Source organism: Pteropus vampyrus, unplaced genomic scaffold (genome assembly GCF_000151845.1).
Source record: "Pteropus vampyrus isolate Shadow unplaced genomic scaffold, Pvam_2.0 Scaffold23, whole genome shotgun sequence".
In the NCBI taxonomy this organism is placed as follows: Eukaryota; Metazoa; Chordata; class Mammalia; order Chiroptera; family Pteropodidae; genus Pteropus; species Pteropus vampyrus.
In genome coordinates, this window is record NW_011888804.1 from 8,998,537 (window position 1) to 9,016,584 (window position 18,048).

At 49.3% G+C, this 18,048-nt stretch overlaps 1 protein-coding gene across 1 annotated transcript in view; it reads right to left on the reverse strand.

Annotated features, from left to right (window-relative positions):
• Nucleotides 1–18,048, reverse strand: part of GCN1 (GCN1, eIF2 alpha kinase activator homolog) — a 52,652-nt gene that overhangs the window by 6,218 nt on the left and 28,386 nt on the right. The window contains exons 29-51 of the mRNA XM_011356073.2: nt 17,901–18,028; nt 17,542–17,731; nt 17,269–17,339; nt 16,465–16,630; nt 15,935–16,129; nt 14,769–15,015; nt 14,219–14,340; nt 13,751–13,865; nt 12,880–13,059; nt 10,450–10,670; nt 9,181–9,249; nt 8,849–8,987; nt 8,564–8,760; nt 8,224–8,366; nt 7,044–7,161; nt 6,718–6,933; nt 5,200–5,364; nt 3,682–3,843; nt 3,317–3,409; nt 2,942–3,085; nt 2,577–2,846; nt 2,222–2,335; nt 1,547–1,777 (exon numbers count right to left, since the gene is read on the reverse strand). Of these exons, the coding sequence (XP_011354375.1) occupies nt 1,547–1,777; nt 2,222–2,335; nt 2,577–2,846; nt 2,942–3,085; nt 3,317–3,409; nt 3,682–3,843; nt 5,200–5,364; nt 6,718–6,933; nt 7,044–7,161; nt 8,224–8,366; nt 8,564–8,760; nt 8,849–8,987; nt 9,181–9,249; nt 10,450–10,670; nt 12,880–13,059; nt 13,751–13,865; nt 14,219–14,340; nt 14,769–15,015; nt 15,935–16,129; nt 16,465–16,630; nt 17,269–17,339; nt 17,542–17,731; nt 17,901–18,028 (3,696 nt within the window). The remainder of the gene's footprint in view (nt 1–1,546; nt 1,778–2,221; nt 2,336–2,576; nt 2,847–2,941; nt 3,086–3,316; nt 3,410–3,681; nt 3,844–5,199; nt 5,365–6,717; nt 6,934–7,043; nt 7,162–8,223; nt 8,367–8,563; nt 8,761–8,848; nt 8,988–9,180; nt 9,250–10,449; nt 10,671–12,879; nt 13,060–13,750; nt 13,866–14,218; nt 14,341–14,768; nt 15,016–15,934; nt 16,130–16,464; nt 16,631–17,268; nt 17,340–17,541; nt 17,732–17,900; nt 18,029–18,048) is intronic.

Here is an 18,048-nt window from a genome sequence, read left to right on the forward strand (position 1 = left end):
ACAGGTCACACTCAGCCTCCTCTTCCGTTTTCAGCATCCTCTGCTGCACACAGAAAAGGGGGAGGAAGAGAGTGGGGAGGAGGAGAGCGGGGAGGAGGAGAGCGAGGAGAAGAAGGACCACCACCACCAATGAGGGAGCTGTCAGCTTGGCTTAGTGGAGATCTATCCATGTGGACAAATGACTTGAAACCTCTGTCTCCAAATATGTTCAAGAGCAGCTGTCGGCACCACTGAACTGTTCTAGTGCCAAGACAAGGGACAGGAAACGGCCCAGGTGCGCAAGGGCAGGTACCTTCTACTGAGCAACTGACACACAGGCTGAGCAGTTGACATTTGGCCTCCAGAACAATCCTATGACGCAAATGACCTCAGCGAGTCATCACTGTACACATGTGTACCCCTCTCAATAAAACTCAGTTTAATCCCTGACCGTATACAGAAAAATGGGTACACTTATGATAAAACAGAGATGGGTCCAAAACTAAAGATTCGCTTATTGCTAAATGGGAAAATCAAATCAGCTGTCTGGAGGTCTGGAAATACTGGGGTCGGGAGTTTGCAGCCAGCTGGGAGGCACACCACAGTGTGACATCTGACCTGAGTCCTAAGGGACAAATTCCACAAGGGAAGGGCTCCATTTCTACGCAGAGTTGCAAAAACACCACAGAAAAAGAACAGCGCAGAAAGGAAAGCAAAGTAAAGATGACAATTAATTTTTTTTTAAAGACTCAATTGTGCAGGACGAGGCTAATGCTCACAATCCCAATTTTAGCTGAGAAGTTGATCTCCACACCATCTCCCAAAAAGAAGAATAAAAGCTATAAATTTTAAGCTTGATTTTGTTTCCAAATCTCAAGTAAGAATTCGGGGTTTTTTTACAACAAATCTTAGCTCTATTTATACTTTTTTTAAATCTAAAGGGCTTATTACTGCCCTGTAAAACATCAGAAATGGTTAACATTTTGGATCTTTGCTTCTTACACTTTTGGCAAAAACCAAAGTTATTCCAGCTGCTTTCAGACTTCCTTTTCATTCTTTCATCAAATTCTTTGCACCTCTCTTTATAAGGAGAAAAGAACGAAATAAAGAATGAAAGCATATTTAAATAACGTTTTGATTGTATTTATGTGGCTCCAGATTTCTTCCTTTGAATCAGTAGTTTTTCAAAATAACAGCAATTAACACGTGTCGGGTACTTGGAACGTGTCAGGCACTGTGTGTGATGTTATTTCATCTAAGCCCCACATTGCATAGCCTTACGCAAGACAGGCAACACTAGGACTCTCAAATCATAGGTGAGGAAACAAGGTCAGAGATAATATGACTTTCCCAAGGTCACTTGCAGCCATATAGCTACTAAGTGGTGGACCTGATAACTCACCACTGTATAGTTTGAGTCTGGAATCTAAATCCTTAACTCCTTCTCCTATACCGTTTCTCCATAAGCTACTGCTCTCTGCCGCATAACATCTTGTACCACTCTCCTGCAGAGATCTGTTCTCTAAGATCCAAATGGACCGAGAGCATAAACTCATCAGTCACTTACCTTGGCCAGCAAAAGGCTGAGTGTCTCGAGCAGAGCCGCCTTCACATTCCAGCTGAACCGGTCCCCCAGGATGCGAATCAGAGGGCCAGTGATGCTGACCACAGAGGGCCTCAGGGCATCAGCTGAGGTCAGCCGGATCACCAAGCCTAAAGCTTTGGCTGCTTCCTCTTTCTGTTCTGGGCTGCCAGTCAGGACTCCCTCCCGCAACACTGGAAGGATGGAGGTTACTCCCTGACAAGAGATCACACCTGAGAGTCAAATCTCGAAGGCATTGGGCCCAGATGTCTCCCACTCAAATCGAGGCACTCCTGTCAGCCATCCTCTCCATGTGAGCATGATCTGAGCCGCCAGGATCACAGCCTGAGATGGTGCTGGCTGGGGAATAGTCCTGACTTGCTAGTGACCAGAAGAGCCCCAACAGGCCTGTCACATAGGTACGCACACTGTCACCTCTGTGACTCATCCCCACAGCTTAAACCGAAGGCGGCATGAACCCTGTGCCATATGGCCACCATGGGAAAGGAACATGTTGTCTGTGAAGACGCGGGATGGCACCCAGAGCCCTACCAGATGAACACACGGCTGCTCCCACTGCCCTACACAGACCTGGACCCGAGGGTGAAGGCGGAGGATGGCCGCATGCCCACGGCACTCTGCACATGAGCCCTGCCTTACCTTCTTTGGGAGGCAGAACCCTGGTACGTGCTCGCCTTTGCTCTCATTCCCTATGAGCCGGATTTCTTTGTGCAGTTCTTCAATTAGTGCCAGCTGGTTGCCGGCATCCAGCTTCTGTAGGAAGCCAGGAAAAAGCAGAGAGGCAGAGAGTACTAAGTACAGCCTTCTCAAGACTGCTCCAAAATATTATAGCAGAAAGAAGGGTGTGGGTGAGAGTGTAAATAAGATTGACCATGAACTGATAAATGTTGAAGCTAGGTGACAAGTACACAGGTATTTTTTAAAGAGTCTAGTCTTATAAGCAACTGAAACTACCTACAGTCAAAAGTTGGTTGTGGGGCCAAAGTCCCCTCACCTTGGTGATGGCATTCAGGGCATCCCAGCTTTCCTCCAGAACCACAGAGCTGGAGTCGTTAAAGAGGCGGATCAGGCCCGAGACCAGGCTCCGCAGGTGGCAGGTATAGTCCGCCTTCGAGCGGGAACAATAGATGTTGAGGATGATGGCAGCGGCTTGCCTCATGCCCACCTCAGGGCTACGGGTGGCTTCCAACAGGTCCTCGATGATGATCCGGTGCCCAATATCATCCTCTACTGAGAGGATCACGGCCTGACAGTTGGCCATCTCCTAAAACCATGGGAGAAACCTGAGCTGAGCACAGCTCCTCCAACGTAGGACAAGACAGCCATTAGAAAGCCGACGGGAGTGATCATGACACTCACTAGTTGCTCGTCTGGAGTCCCAAGCTTCTCCTTCAGGGCCAACATGACTGCCGGGAGAATCACTCCAAGATGACGGGTCAAGGCGTCGCCTGCCACAGATGAAAGGAAGGCCAGCACCCGGGTATTGACAGGCGGAGTTGTCAGCTGCAGAATGATGAGCACCATCAACTCAAAGACCACTGCCCGTGCTGCTTGCACTAGGCTCTGGGAGAGCCCGTCCTCTCTATTCAGGGCCGAGCGGCTGCTCTGGGTCATCCAGCACCCACATCCGCCTCCCCAAACATCTGAGTTCAGAACTGGTCTTCACAGCAGGCCCAGGAACAATGATGTGGCCATGGCTTCTGGGCCAGAGGGTTGCCATGTGCTGGGATGTACCTTGGGCACGAGGTAGGGCAGCACCACACGACTCTTGATGGCCATGACTTGCTTCAGACCGTCCAAGGCAAATTCTGACACCTCCTCATCATCCTGCAGAGGGACATTGGGGGCACCGCTGAGGAGCTGGCTCCTGTCCCCATCTCTGCTATATGGACCAGCCACTACCGACTTCCTTCTCCACTTTCCTCCCTCCTCCCACTGCACCCACATTCACTGACTATCGACAGAGAAGCACAGAGCCAAATCTGCAGCCACCCCCCAGGGCCTACACTGCGGCTGCCTTGGCAGAACAAGCCCCCTGCGTTTTGCTTCTACAAAGACAGTGAAAGCCAAACTGGTAGGTGTGTGGCAGATCCACTCACCAGCTGCTTCAGTAAAAATGGAAGGATGTCCTCCAGAGCCTGGTGGCCGATGGTGGAGTGCAGCTGCTCAAAGGTCTTGGCCGCCGCCTCCCTGACCTCCTCTAGCGGGTCACACAAAGCCTTCCTCGCCGTGGGCACAAGGGACTCAGAGAAATACAGCACCTGCAACAGCACGGGCACTGTACCCAATGCGGCAGAGGCAAGGAGGGAGTGGAAGCAAGCAAGGGAGGACAGCAAGGACATCTGGCCCAGCCAGGCCATCACCATTTCTATGGCTTAACTTTTAACGTAGCTCTTTTCTGTAAAAATGTGCAAGTATAAAAAAGTGGAGATGATGTGTCGTCTACCCCTGAGGCGTCTAACCCAGGGCTAATAATTAACAGCTTGATTTTTTGGGGTGAGGCCTCCAGATACTCTCTGTCTCCTGCAGGAACTCCAACGGCATTCCCACGGTGAGGCCCTGCGTGAAGTGGCCCCCTGTCCCCCAACTCTTTCTTTTGCTTATCCTGTTGGAAAACCCCAAGTTCTTCTTCAAATCCATCTCAAATATATACTCCTTTAAGAAGTCTTGGGGCTACAGCAAGGCCAAGGACAGCTCTGTTCCCCTTGTAACCGATTCCGCCAAAGCAAAGCTCACTAAGAACCTAAGGGCCGCAGGCTTTGAGGGACTCGGTGACCATTCAATGAATCACAACGCTATCTGGGGACAAAATTTATTTGTATTCTCTGCCAAATGCAAATATAAACCCCCAATGTGACACTTTTATGATACACACAGAAGGGGATCCAGTAAATCAGGTGAGGAGGTCCACGCTAAGCGACTGGCTTACATTTCTGACTGACCTCCCACTTAATCACTTTGGGGCTTTCCTCCCAATCGAAAGTCTGTATACACACTCAGCTTGCTCCCCGGGAATCTTCTGGGGATCAACTACCTTAGAAAGTAAGGTGAGCGAAAAGGACTCCAAACCCGCCGAATGTCGCTACTATGGAAAACAATACTATTGCTGGAGATGATCCGTTTCCACCCACGGGGTAGTTCCTCTCATCTACTCCACTCCTTCTAAGAGTGACTGCATGCCCCTCCTGCTCCTGCCACCCTCTGCCACTCACACACACAGTGCATTCCCTCCTGTCCCTGCTTGGGTACCACATTTTAACTGATATAGTGACATATAAGGGATCAACCTGGAGCTACCTCACGAGTGGTGAGAAAAAGATCATCTCCAATTTCCAAAGGCCATTCAAGGCCTTGAAATCGCTTCGTTCTTAGCCAGCAGATCTGATAAAAAAAAAAAGCTGAGAGGAGGGAAACTCTAGACCCCATGTGGCCCAACAGCGCCCTGCTGCCGGCAGCACCCTCCAGAGTGAGGTTTGCATGTCTTCACTCAGGTGAAGCAAGGCTGAAGAAAGTGTCCCTAGTGGTGCAGCTTCTTCCGTAGCCTCCTCCCATCGCCAGCCCCCTAAGTGAGGTCACTTGCAGGTGCAGGGCCTGCGGGGCCCTTAGGAGATACTCACAGCGTCCCGGCTGGTGGATTTCATGATCTCGCTCAGCCCAATGCACACACCCTGCCTCTCATCACTCTTCTGAGACCTCAGGCCTTCCTCAAGGATGGGGATGATCTCGGGGAGGATTTTCTCTCCTAACTTCCGGACAAGATCTCCTAATGTCCTTGCTGCAATCTGTCAGCAGAGATCAAGCCAGGACATCAATTCCCTGCAAGCTCCAGAATGAGGGCCCTGGAACCTCCTAGACATTATCTGACTCACTGACTTGACTTCCCCAAATGCTCTTACCCCCGAAGAGCCCCCAGGGTACTTGCCACACTATAAAATAAAATTATCTCTTTGAGTTACACACACCTACACAACCTAAAGCAAGAGCCGGAACCTCACAGATGAACAGGAAATTCAGCATATGCTGCCCACCCAAGGGCCAATTTCCCTGGATTGAAAACTACAGCCTAGAAGTCACTTAACCCCGTGCTCTTGCCTAAGGGGAGCTAAATTTGGAACAAATGTTTTAGGAAAAAAACCATCTCCTCTGAGGCCTCATGCAAACCCTTCTTTAGAGACAAATATGCAGTTTGCTTGCCAGGGATGGGGGCTGGGAGTGGGTCAAAGGGGACTGGCAGAAATAACCAGCCCAGGCTGGGCCCCTCCACCCACTCATGAACACTGCTCACCCTAAAATGGCACATCAGCCTTATCTCACACCATGCTTGCTCCTCCCTGCTCTCTCACTCCAGACCCACACTGGCCTTTGCTTAGCCCTTACTGTTGGCCATGTTCCTGCCCACCACAGGGCCTTTGCACATCCTGTCCTTATAACTGAAGCACTAGTCCTTCTGTTTAGAATAGCCCTTCATCACCTCCTCACCTGATTAGTGCTTATTCATCTTTCATCTTCGAGTATCATTTCTTCTGAGAAGCCTTTCCTAACACCCCCCACACACCAGCTAGGTCAAATGGCCCTGTTAAAAGCATTTGGAGTACCATGTAGCACTTGCCATAGTTTTATCGACAGGCGTTTGCGTGATTATTTGATTACCATCAATCTCCTCTACCGACTGTAGCTGCACAAGGACAAGGAATGAGGCTGTCTTTCTTCTCCATCATATTCCGGGTCTTACGACTTCACTTAGCACAAAGTAGGCACAACAAATATTTGCTGAACGACTAAGTAAATAAATAAATGTTCCCTATACAGCGATCTCCAACCTTTTTGGTACCAAGAACCAGTGCTCCTCTAAGAATCTAATGCCTGATGACTTGAAGTGGAGCTGAGGCGGTGATGCTAGTGCTGGGGAGCGGCTGCAAATACAGATGAAGATTTGCTCGCCTGCCTGCTGTTCGCCTCCTGCTGTGCGGCCTGGTTTCTAACAGGCCACAGAGCGATACTGGTCTACAGCCCTAAGATTGGGGACCCCTGCTCTATTATACCTGGGACCCCAGAATCCCAGTCTCTGCAGACTCAACTTTCTATAGCCTCTGAAAGGAGACATCAGGGTCAGAAGCAAGGCCTGGGAAACTTACCGTTCTCTTATCTGCACACGTGCTGGCCAAGAAACCCAAGAGCAGCCCGAAGAGTGTGGGCAGGATCTCACGCAAGGTGCGGGGGGTATTGGAGACCACGATCTTCCAGACGTGCAGGGATGCTTGCCGCACGACCAGCTGGGTGTCCGAGCGACCCATGTACAGCCCTGCCAACACTCGGTTCCGCCGATCTACCCCCAGGGCAGTGATGATTGCCTGCAGCAAGAGGAGAATAACCGAGAACACAGCGTGGTGAAGCCCCCACAGCATCAATGTCTGGGCATACCCCGGCCACCAGCAGAAGAAAACTGACTCAAGGCACACACCTTGTTGGACTGGGCAGTTCCAAAGTTATCATCTTCAGAGGCAGTTTCCGTGGTCATCTTTCCGGTGACGCCTGAGATGTGGAACAGGAGATCCCCGAGGAGCTGAACAGAGCTGAACCTGAGAAGGGTGCCAAGAACAGAGTGACACAGCCACAAGGGGCAGTCTCAAGGCACAAACAAGCAATGTGAGGAAATGCACCCAAAATATTCATGGTGGTTATCTTGGAATGGGAGAAAAGTTAGGCGATTTTCATTTCTTTACACTTTCCCACATATTTTCTTGCCAAGTTTTCTACCAATAAACTTTAATAATAAGGAAGAATAAACACTTTTAAAAAGAGTATGTGAAAATTTCTATAATAAAAAGTTACAAAAAAGAGAGAGTACAGAGAGAAGCATTAACAGGAAATCAGGAATGCTACTCATTAGAAGTGGAGGCATCAGAAGAGTCCTAGAAGAATAAACGTTTCTTCTTTTCGAATTAAGTGAGATTTATTGTTTTTAATGATCATAAAAGATATAAATGATCACAAAAAGATATAATGATCATAAAAAATATAAAGAGACTGAGTATGAAGAATCGCCCAAACCCCAAAACCCAGGCAATCGGCCTGACACTCCAGTGAAACCTTTGTACACAGCGCCTGCTACAAAGACACACACTACCCCACACAGGGCAGGAGGTAGGCCCGCCTCACATGCGCTGAGCCACAGCCCACACTGCTATGTCAACCATAGGCTGAGGAGCTTCCTCCGTCGGCTGACACAGTTTCTGATATCATTCTTTGTAATGGCTGAATAAAAGCTCACAGTGTGGATGTGCTGTGACTTTTTTAAACTAATCTCCAATTTTTCAAATGATAATACTGCAACAAACATCCTTCTATATACATCTTTAAGCTCTTGGAAACAATCTATCCTTGGAATAAATTCCTAGAAGTAAAATTCCCAGATTAAAAGTATTCGCATTTAAAATTTTAACACAACTGAAGAACTGAATAGAGAGAACTTTTTAAAAGAGAATCAGAAAGAAGATACTACTACAGGGAACTGGAAAGTTACAAAATGGAGGGTCTGGAGAAAGTTGAAAGTTCTTGGCAACATTCGGCTCTTCGTTTCTCAATTACAGTCCCCACAACGCAAAGTTGGGGTCCCTGGGTCTTTGTGCCCCAGTTCTTACCTTATTCTCCAGAGGTCGTCAAAGAGGCCTTGCTCCAGCTGGGGCAGCAGCAGGGCGATGGCTGTCTCGGCGTACATGGAGATGACCCGCTGGCCCGCACGTAGGGCGGTATCACGCACGAACTCATTCTCATCAGCAAGAGCCTATGCACACGGAGGGTGGGTCAGCCAGGGCTGCCTCCTCCAGGCACCCAGACCCAAAAAAGAAATGGGACTCCCAAAACAGCAAGATGAGGGCTCCTGCCACCCAGCCCATCGGCAGGGAGCCCTCGCCCCCAGGAGAGCACGTGCACCCTGCCCTCCTCAGTAATGCTCTCCTCAGCATGGGCATCGGTGCCTACTTTGAGGATACAGGGGATGATGGGCCCCACATAAGGAGTGAACTTGTCCCCGAAGGTGATGGGTAGGTAGTTGAACATCATGATGTAGCCATCTCGGACGTGGGGTGCAATGTCCACTTTGCTGGCTGTAGCCACAATTTCTGGCATCAGCTTCTCCAACTTCTCTACCCCCAAGCCAGCCATGACCTCAGCCAGCCCTGCAATGAAAGGACAGAATGAACTCACTGGATCTGAGGGCCCCTAGAGGGCATTCCGGACTGACCCCTAGGCCTGCGCTGGCCTCACCTTGCGCAGCGCCTGAGCGATCCACGGAGCTCTGCTCATAGGTCAATGTCTCCATTAGCCACGGCAGCAAGTCCTCAAAGCACGACTCCCCCATGCCCTTGACCATGGCCCCAAGAGCCTTTGCAGACACTGTCCGCACCTGTCAGGTACCGAGAGCAGAAACAGGGAGAAGAAGTGACTCAAAACTCAGTGACCAGTAAGGAGGGGTCCCTTAGGTCTCTGTCCCTTTACCAGACAAACACAAAAGCAGTTTCTAGGGAATTCTCAGGAATCAATTTTCTGGGGACTGGGCTAAAATAATGAGCTCCTGCACCATCTCCTCCCAGACTCACCTCAGGTACAGGGTCCAAAAGAGAGGCTTTCAGGCCAGGTGTCACGCTTGGCAGGTAAGGAGCCAAGTCCTGCAACAAAACAAGAGGCGACTCAGATGGAGACCTGACTCCTGCTTTCTCCAGAATCCACTCTGCTATGGACCCTGCCCTCGCCTTTCTGCTGACAAGGAACGGAACGCTCAGCAGGAGTGCTCCCAGAACAGGTGGCTGGTCTTTTGAAGTCGCCGTGCAACTATACAGAGAAACCTCTAAAGACTTAAGGCTCATCTTCGAGATGGCAAGAGAGCCACCAGCTACACTTTAATGCTCTTACTCCTCCTGCTCTTCTCTTGGGCCCGAGGCCTGCCTAGTCTCTGGAATCTTTAGGAAATGATTTCTGGCACTTTCCTTCCAGAACTGCATTATCTTCCCTTTCTTCACCTTAAAAGGTTTGTGTCTCTTAATATAGCATTCAGCTTTAAGGAACAGTTTTAAATATAGAAAAAGCCTTATGCTCATGGCAGCAACATTTGAAATAACAAAAAACCTTGGATACTATATAACCAATGATAGAATTATGTAAGTTATAGTATGTAAACGTATTGGAATATTACATAATTGTTCAAAATCATTAAGAATAACTTGTTAAAACTTGGAAATAAGTTTATGTTTAGGAACATAATTTTTTAAATGTAATAAAAAACATTAACAGGAATCGTTTTAGCATTGAAGGATTATGGTCACAATTTTTTGTTTTTCCGATTTTTCAAGTTCCCAATTTTCTAGGATCGATATAACTTTCCTACTTTCTCGTGCCCATAGCTCAGTAAGCCAAGTAGAGCTGAAGGAAATAATAACATCATACATGAAAGCCCTTGGGAGCAAGTAAACAAAGAAATAAACAAAGTCAATTTCCCCTAATTTCCTGAGAGGCTTATAGAAGGAAATGCTTAAAATAAGAAAACACTGCAATCAAATTAGCAGCCACTTTGCCCACACACCTGAAAGGTCAAAGGTGAGGCTGGACCTTTCCTCCACCTCAGTCTGTAAAAGGAGCCCACTGGGATGAGTCTCCCCTGGGGCTGAGCTAACAAGGACCTGAACACCGTGCTCTGCAAGATGCCCAGAGAGCCCAGATTGCCATCCTCTACCCCAAAATGGTCCGTTTCTCCCCCAGAACATAACCAGGGACCCAATGTCCGCACCCTCAGATGTCTACTATGCAAGGGCTCTGTGCCCTAAACCAGCATCTACTGGTCTGTCCTGTTCCAGCCCCAGCCAGGCTGCTACCTTCTGGTCCGTGAGGGAGTACATGTTGCCAATGATCTGGGCTGCCATCTTCCGCGTGTCCGTGGACCGGTCCTGGAAGGCTCTCTGGACGATGGGCATGATGAGGGCCAGGGACGGAGCATCAATGAAGTGAACAAACTTGGTGTCCAGCAGGGTCTGCAAGCACTTCTGGGTCTTCCTGGAGGGGTCTGTCAGGGCATCCAGCAGAACGGGGGCAATGGCTGCATGATCGAAACAGAAGAGAGCTGGGTTTATACGCAAAGCCACCGGGTCCCCAGAACTAGAGGAATCAGAAGAGAAAGGAGTCTCTGGAGCCCCACAAGTCACCAGCTCAGGAAGCCAGCCTGCCTGAAAAGAGCAATCCTTGCTCCACCAGGAGGAAGTGTGTGGAGGCTGCGGCTGTCACCCCTTTGCAGCACGGAGCTGTGCTCTGGCGGGCCCCTGTGGGCTGGCTCCAGTAGGCACTCAGCTGCAGTCATGGTGCTGGGCCTCCACAGGAGAGCTGCTCGGACACTACCAACCTTATTCAGAAAGCAGCAACCTAAAGTGGTTTTGCGAAAAAAACCTTTGAACACCAAAAGCCTTCAAACCAGTGGTGGGGGTGAACCACACCATGCTCAGAGCCCCTAAGCCCAGAAAAAATGAGCTCTCAAATTCGGCTCGGCAGAAGGAATTCCAAGTAATACCTGGCTTATCTTTTCTACAAGCCCAGGGAATTCAACCACTATAAAGCCCCATCCTGGTGGTCAACAATTAAAAAACAAACAAACAAACTAATAATCCAATTTTAAAATGGGCAGAAGATGTGCAGAAAGTTTTCCAAAGAAGATATGCAAATGACCAATAAGCACAAGACGTTCAACATCACTGGACATGAGGGAAATGCAAATTAAAACCACAATGAAATGCCACTTGCATCCACTAGGATGGCTGTAACCAAAGTGCTGGTTCTGCGGACAACAACAGTTTTGGAAACTGGAATTCTCACACATTGCTGCCGGGAACATCAAGCAGTACAGTGCTTTGAAAAATGACCTAGAAGTTACTTAAAAAGTTAAACAGTTATCATAAGACCAAGCAATCCCATTCCTAGGTATGTAACCAAAAGAACCAAAAACATGCCTACAAAACGAAAAAAAAAAAAAAAAAAAAACTGTACAGAAATGTTCATAGCAGCACTATTCTTAAAAGCCAAAAAGTAGAAACGACCCAAATATCCATCAACAGATGAACAGATAAACAAACCGTGGTCCACAGGAACAAGAGAATATTACTGGACCATAAAAAGGAATGAAGTACTGATACATGCTACAATGTAAATGAACCTTGAAAACATTACGCTAAGTGCAAGAAGCCACACACAAAGGCCGTGTATTGTATGATTTACATAAAATGTTCAGAACAGGCAAACCAGAAACAAAATAGATTAGTGACTGGAGCTAGGGGAGGATATGAAGACTGAATGTTAATGGATATGGGGTTTCTTTTTGGGGTGATGAATATGTTCTAGAACTAGAGAGTCATGATGCTCACAGAATTTTGTGAACATACAAAAAAACCACTGAATTAAACATTTTTAAAAAGTGAATTTTTATGTTATGCAAATTATATCTCAATTTAAAAAAAAAAAATATGCAGGCTGGATTCTCAAAATGAAGAACTTCTACTCATTTGATAGAGATGAGACTATTCTGGGCCTCAGAAATCACCAGGGCTGTTGGACATTTGAAGAACAACAACAAAATCCAAGTATACCTAGTCATCCCCTAAAAAACAAAAATAAACAAAAAGTCCCATCATTTTGTGAACAAAAAAAAATTTAGTAATACCCCAGCTGAAGTACACTGAATGGACGCTGATGCTCCACACTGAAGCTTAAAATTTAACAAGTGATGAGCTAGTCAAGTGGCTGGCTGGGTTTTGTTTCTAGAAATCAACTTCTTCCTATCACTCAAGAAAGAATTATACTAAAGAATCATACTACACTTAAGGGAAATAACCTATCCCTAACTTTCTCCTCTATGACAGGTCTCCTGGAATAAGATAAATTAGAAAGTTCTCAAAGAACCTAACACTTCAGAGGATGCTGACGGGGTCCATAGCTCGTCACTCAATTCTGTTGACCTCAGGGCGCAGCTTAGTGCACAGGGTTCTCTCAGAATCAAGGTGCTTCTGAGCCGATAACTCAGTTTCCCTACCTGTGCAGTCAATGGCGACTGCTCTAAACCAGCAGGAAAACAGACCACTTCCAAACTACTTTCTAACTTCTTATGTTAGGAAAACGGCTTCCCAGAATTTAGAGCTTATTTCACTGTGAACATATCTGTCATCAGAGGGCAAAAATCTCTGCTGAATTGGGGTGCATGTTCTCTGCAGTGTCCAGAGACAAGAAGAGGAGCCGGGGCCAGTGCCTCCATGGAAGAGACATACCCAAGATCTCCGGGTTCCTGATGACAGAGCCGATCTGCCTGAGTGCCTGCTGTCCAGCCTTCTGCACTTTGACGTGGGAGTCAGTCAGCACCTCCGTGAGCTTGGGCACAATGTTAGGCAAGCAGGACGACAGCTGTTTGGGAGCACAGTATGCCATGGCTCCCAGCAACTCCACCGACCCTGCAGACAGCAGACACACGCTCACTGAACACAGGCCAAGAGTCACCTGGGCTGACTGCCAGGCAAGGGACAACCAGTCTGCTCCTCTGCAGACTGTGCTCAAGCAGTCCCCAGAAGGAGGGCAGAGGGGACCAGCTCCAGCAGAGACCGGGATCAGGGAGATCTGGCTTAGTCCTGGCAGTGATCCAAGGCCAAGTCACTGATTTTCTCTGACCTCGGTCTTCTCATTCACATATGAGGGAACCGATTTAGATCCATGATTTTTTAAACTCAGGGAAGCCTGAAGGACCCAGGGAAAAGCCAATTGAGAGGGCCCTAGACCTTGCCCTCCGCAAACCACAGCAGCTTTGCTGGCATCTCTTTTGCATATTAGGATTCCAGATACGATTACATTTTTTTAAAAGGGTTTAATGGGGAGAAAAGCTTTAAAACCACAGAACTAGCCACAGACTAGCTTTAAAGCTCTGGGATTTCCTGATTTAGGGCTGTGGCTTCTGTTGGAGGCCTGTTGTTTGCAGTAAGCACACAAACTTTTGGAAGGACTGGGCTGCCTAGGGGCACAGAGTCCTGGCTTTACCTCTGAGCTGGGGAGCACATGCACAGGACAAGAGCTGTTGCTACCTGGAAACCCCGCAGGCCCAGCTTTCAGAACAGGAAGTTGAGACTGAGACACGGAAAGGAGCGGCCTTACCAGCTTTGGTCCTCCAGGATTCCTCCTCCAGGGCAGCCAATAAGGAGGGGAGCACCAGCTTCACCCCGTGAGCACTCAGGTTGCTCATCACAGCCTTGGCACAATCATCTGCAGCCTCAAGGGAGGAGAAAAGGCATTCAGGGGCCTCCTTGTGCAAGCAAGGGTCAAGGCCTGACAGTAGGCCAAGTGTTCCCCCAGTAACCAACACTTATTGGGAGTCTACTATGTCAGACCCTTTGCCTGGGCCTCCAGATTCAGCTGAGGAGGAGGGACATGGTGTCTCATCTCATAAAGCTTCACTACTTTACTGGGAACCAGAGGAGTCCATATTAGTAACCAGGGCCCAATATGCAGGCAGAAGGGGTTCTGGTGGCGGGGGCCTTACACCGCCTCAGGTTCCCTGCTGAGTCTCACACCGGCAGCCATCCCCTGCTGCCAGCAGTTTTCATGCGCAGCCTCAGGACTTACCTCACGTACATACTGGTTCCCATCCCCGAAGCACAGAAGCAGATGGGGCAGCACGTGAACCACGTATGGCTCGAAGAGTTTCCCCAGCATGGTGCAGAGCATCTCAAAGGCAAAGAGGGCTCCTGGGGAAGAGAAGGCAGGACAGCTGGGGCACCATGGGACAACCTCCCTGCCACCTGCTCACCCTCTAGAAACACTCAGGGCAGCTGTGAGACTGAAGTGGCTGCCTCACAGGGAGCAGCACACCCTGCATCCCCCAGAGCAGGGAGATGGCTGAACAGAAAGGGGAAGGGAGGAAGGGAGCATCTATCGCTTCTTGGCACTAACAGCCAGAGAGGCAAAATCTGTCTCAGCTAAGAGTGTTGCTGAATCAGAAAGTCCAGGCCACATCAGCAAGGACCAGATGGAATGGGTGACACACAGCTGCCTCTCTGCAGCCCACACAAAAACACCAGCCCTTCAGAGGGAAAGGAAAGGCTGGATTCTTCCCCAAGGCAGCTGTGGGGACTGATGTCCCATGTTGGGCAGCCCCCAGCTCAGAGACACTCACCCTCTCGCCGGCGGAAGTTCTTCTTATCCTGGATGGCATCGGTCAGTGCTGCCATCATTTCCTGCTGCTTTAGCGACAAGATACCCAGGCCCTTCACCAGGCCTGCCAGCCCGTATGCAGCCCCTTTGCGTTCCGCATACTTGTCTGACTCCAATAGCTGCTGCATCAGCTTCTGGATCATCCCTCCTGCGTCTTCCTTGATGGCTGGCACCAGGGGTGGCAAGCAGCTGGCCACAGATTCCTGGACCTATGGGAGGGGCCCAACTCATCAGGAACCACCAGGAACCACAGCCTTTCCTAGTGGCTGACACAGTCCTACACAGTACCTCACCACTAGATGTCCCCAAACCCCATCTCAGCCACTCTGACAACACAGGGCATCAGAGAAGCAAACAGTGTTACACGTATGACGTGAACCCTATCAGGCTGCACATCTGCTGGTGACGTGAGCATCGAAAGTCTGGGAAGACCAAACACACTCACAGAGAAAGATCCAGACAAAAGACACTACTGTGCCTCCATATCTCCCAGTTTTCAAACTTGTCAAAGTCACAGAGAAATCAGGCTGGGCCTTACAAGGCCAGGCCCAAACCCAGTGGCACCAAAAGGTACTAAAAATCTCATCTTCCAGTCATAGCTCATAAGCCCAACTCAAGGGCAGATCTGCCAGAGGCCCAGGCAGGACCCTTTGCAAGTCATGTTTTCTAACTATTTATTTGACCATAGTTCTGTGAACCTGTATTTGATGAGGACGTTCTGGCTGGTCCAAAATGCAAATTGCAGAAGATATATGTATTTTTCAAAAAAGAAAAAAAAATCCTTGCACTCTGGCTTGGAGGCTACATTAAAAGGCCCCTGAAACATATACGAAACACACAGAGAAAGTCAAAGAAAGTCTGACAGAAGAGGCAGCCGTCTTTTTTTTTAAATCTTTGCATCCTTAGTGCCAGATTTATACTAAATGCAAAAAAGACTACCAGTAGATGAGTAGGAAAAAAATATATCTAGGTCTACTAGAACAAAATAACTACTTATTCAGAGGTCTTTTTGCCTGTAACAGGCTGTCCTATAAGAGGGGGATGACTCCTTGCAGAGACTGGGCCTTCAGAACCCTGATACCCAACTCTGACCCTAGCAGTTGGTGCCTCAGGCCAGGTGGCAGGTACCTGCTGGGAGGGGGTGGAGAGGGCAGCAATGAGCTTGGCAACAATGGGCTTCACTTTGGGGTCACTCTTGTCCAGGTGCTTGGCCAGAGACCCCATCAGAACCACCACGCTCTGCCGCACGGCATCGTAGCTAGCGTCGTTGGGTGCGTCCTTTAGGAACTCCTCGAATACCGGCAGCAACGAGTTGACGTTCTCCTGAAAAGCCAAGTGCACCCATAGCACTCTACAGACTATGTCTGGGAATGACAGTCTCTGCCCAAGAACCAAGCCCAAGTCGGCTCTGGGACAGCCAATCTTGACAAGCCAGCAGGTTTCCCAGTTTTCTGGCAGAACTGCAGCAGATTTATAAGAATTTAACACCCTTTTGGGGTCTTTTTGGCTCAGAAGAAACATAAATGAAATTTTCCATGGGGGCCAGCGCCCTGCAAGGATTTCTGGCACTCAGCCTCCCTGCATCACCACTATTTAGCCCCACCTCCTGCCTTGGCCCAGCCTTCTCCCCAGCCCCTCAGATAGCTGAAATCTTTTACCTTCCCATGGGCGTTGAGCGTTGCAAGGGCTGCATCTAACATGCACTTCCGGACATCGGCGTTTCGGTCATTGAGAGCATCAGGGACAAAAAACTGAAAGAGTGGCTTCACCTGAGAGCTGTCTAAACATTGGGAGAGCTTGTTCAGGGCCAAAGCCAAGCCACACCTGCGAAAGAAGTGGGAGTGTGTTAAGGGGCAAGGGCCGGCCAGCAGCTCCCTCTGCTGGTGGGATCTATCTCGGTACATCACAAGGAGGGAGGCTTCCAGGAGCAAACCACTCTGGGGGGCAGAGCACAGCCTGAAGCCCACTGCCCAGTGCTTCTCCACCAGTCTACACAATAATCTGGAACAATCCATTCGCCAAACAGAAACCTCTCATCTTCCTGGAGTTTCCCTCCTACCGAGTAACCTTGGGCAGGGAACTAACTCTGCCTCTGTTTCCCCATGTGTGAGTGTGAGTGTGATGCCCACCCCTCTACTTCCAGAGTAGGTTGTGGGAAAAGAGAGAGGTAAAGGAATCGAATGTGAAGTGCTATTATTCTTTTCAGCTACAGAGCAGTAAGAAGGTCCCCAAGGACCTCTGAGGACATAGAAGCCCAGAGGAAAGGAGAAAAATGCCCAAGGCCACAGTTAGCAGGGGAGGAACCAGCACTTGAACTCCAGTCTGACTCAGAGGAAGGTCTTACTTATCCTTTCCTTCCACTGTTTCATTAATCCGTGCTGCGTCCTCACAGCATCCAGCCCAGCCAACCTGCCACCTCTCAGGCAATGCTGAATGGGACAAGACTGCGACAACTGTGGTACCTGGCTTCCCACTGATCTGGAGGAGATTCCGAGATCACTCGTCCCAAAGCATCCAGCACTGGGGGCGGCCGCTGCAACAGATAGGTTGATAAATGCCCTGCAGAGCTCTGCCCAGCCAAGCCAGGCAAGCCAGCCCCCAGGTGTGAGGCTCTGATCAGTCCCAGCCACCCTGAGCCGTAAAGAGCTCTAAGACTCCTATCTGAAGCAAGTCAGAGCAGAGTCCAAGCCACCCCCACACCACTCAGACCACTTCGGGGCACACAGGCTACTCACGTAGAGCTTCTCCTGGTAAATCTCCATGAGCCTGCCCATGACCTCGGCCGCCTGCCGCTGGTACCGTGCCACGGCGTGGGAGAGGGCTTCAGCCCCAGCCTGCCTCACGGCTGCCTCATGATAAATAACATCATCGATCAGCAAGGAGCAGAGGTCTGGCTGCAGATCGAGGCCCATCGTCAACCACAGCCTACAGCGGACAGAAGGAGAGGGCTGGTCAAACAGTGAACTACAGCACACACCTGCCAAACCTGACCACTCGGACCTTCTCTCGCTGTACACTGAGCACATTGGGTCTAGTTATTTCCTGAGGGGAAAAAGGATGGAGCAAAAAAATACAATATTCCGATGGCTCTCACCTCTCAGCCAGCTTCCGGATCTCTTCCTCCTTGTCAAATTTGACCACCCAGAGCCTCCGCAGAAGATTCAGGCCATTTTTCTCGTCGGTATCAGGGGCTGGCAATACCATGTGGAGTTCCGTCAGCCCCTGAGAGGGAGTGAAATTGG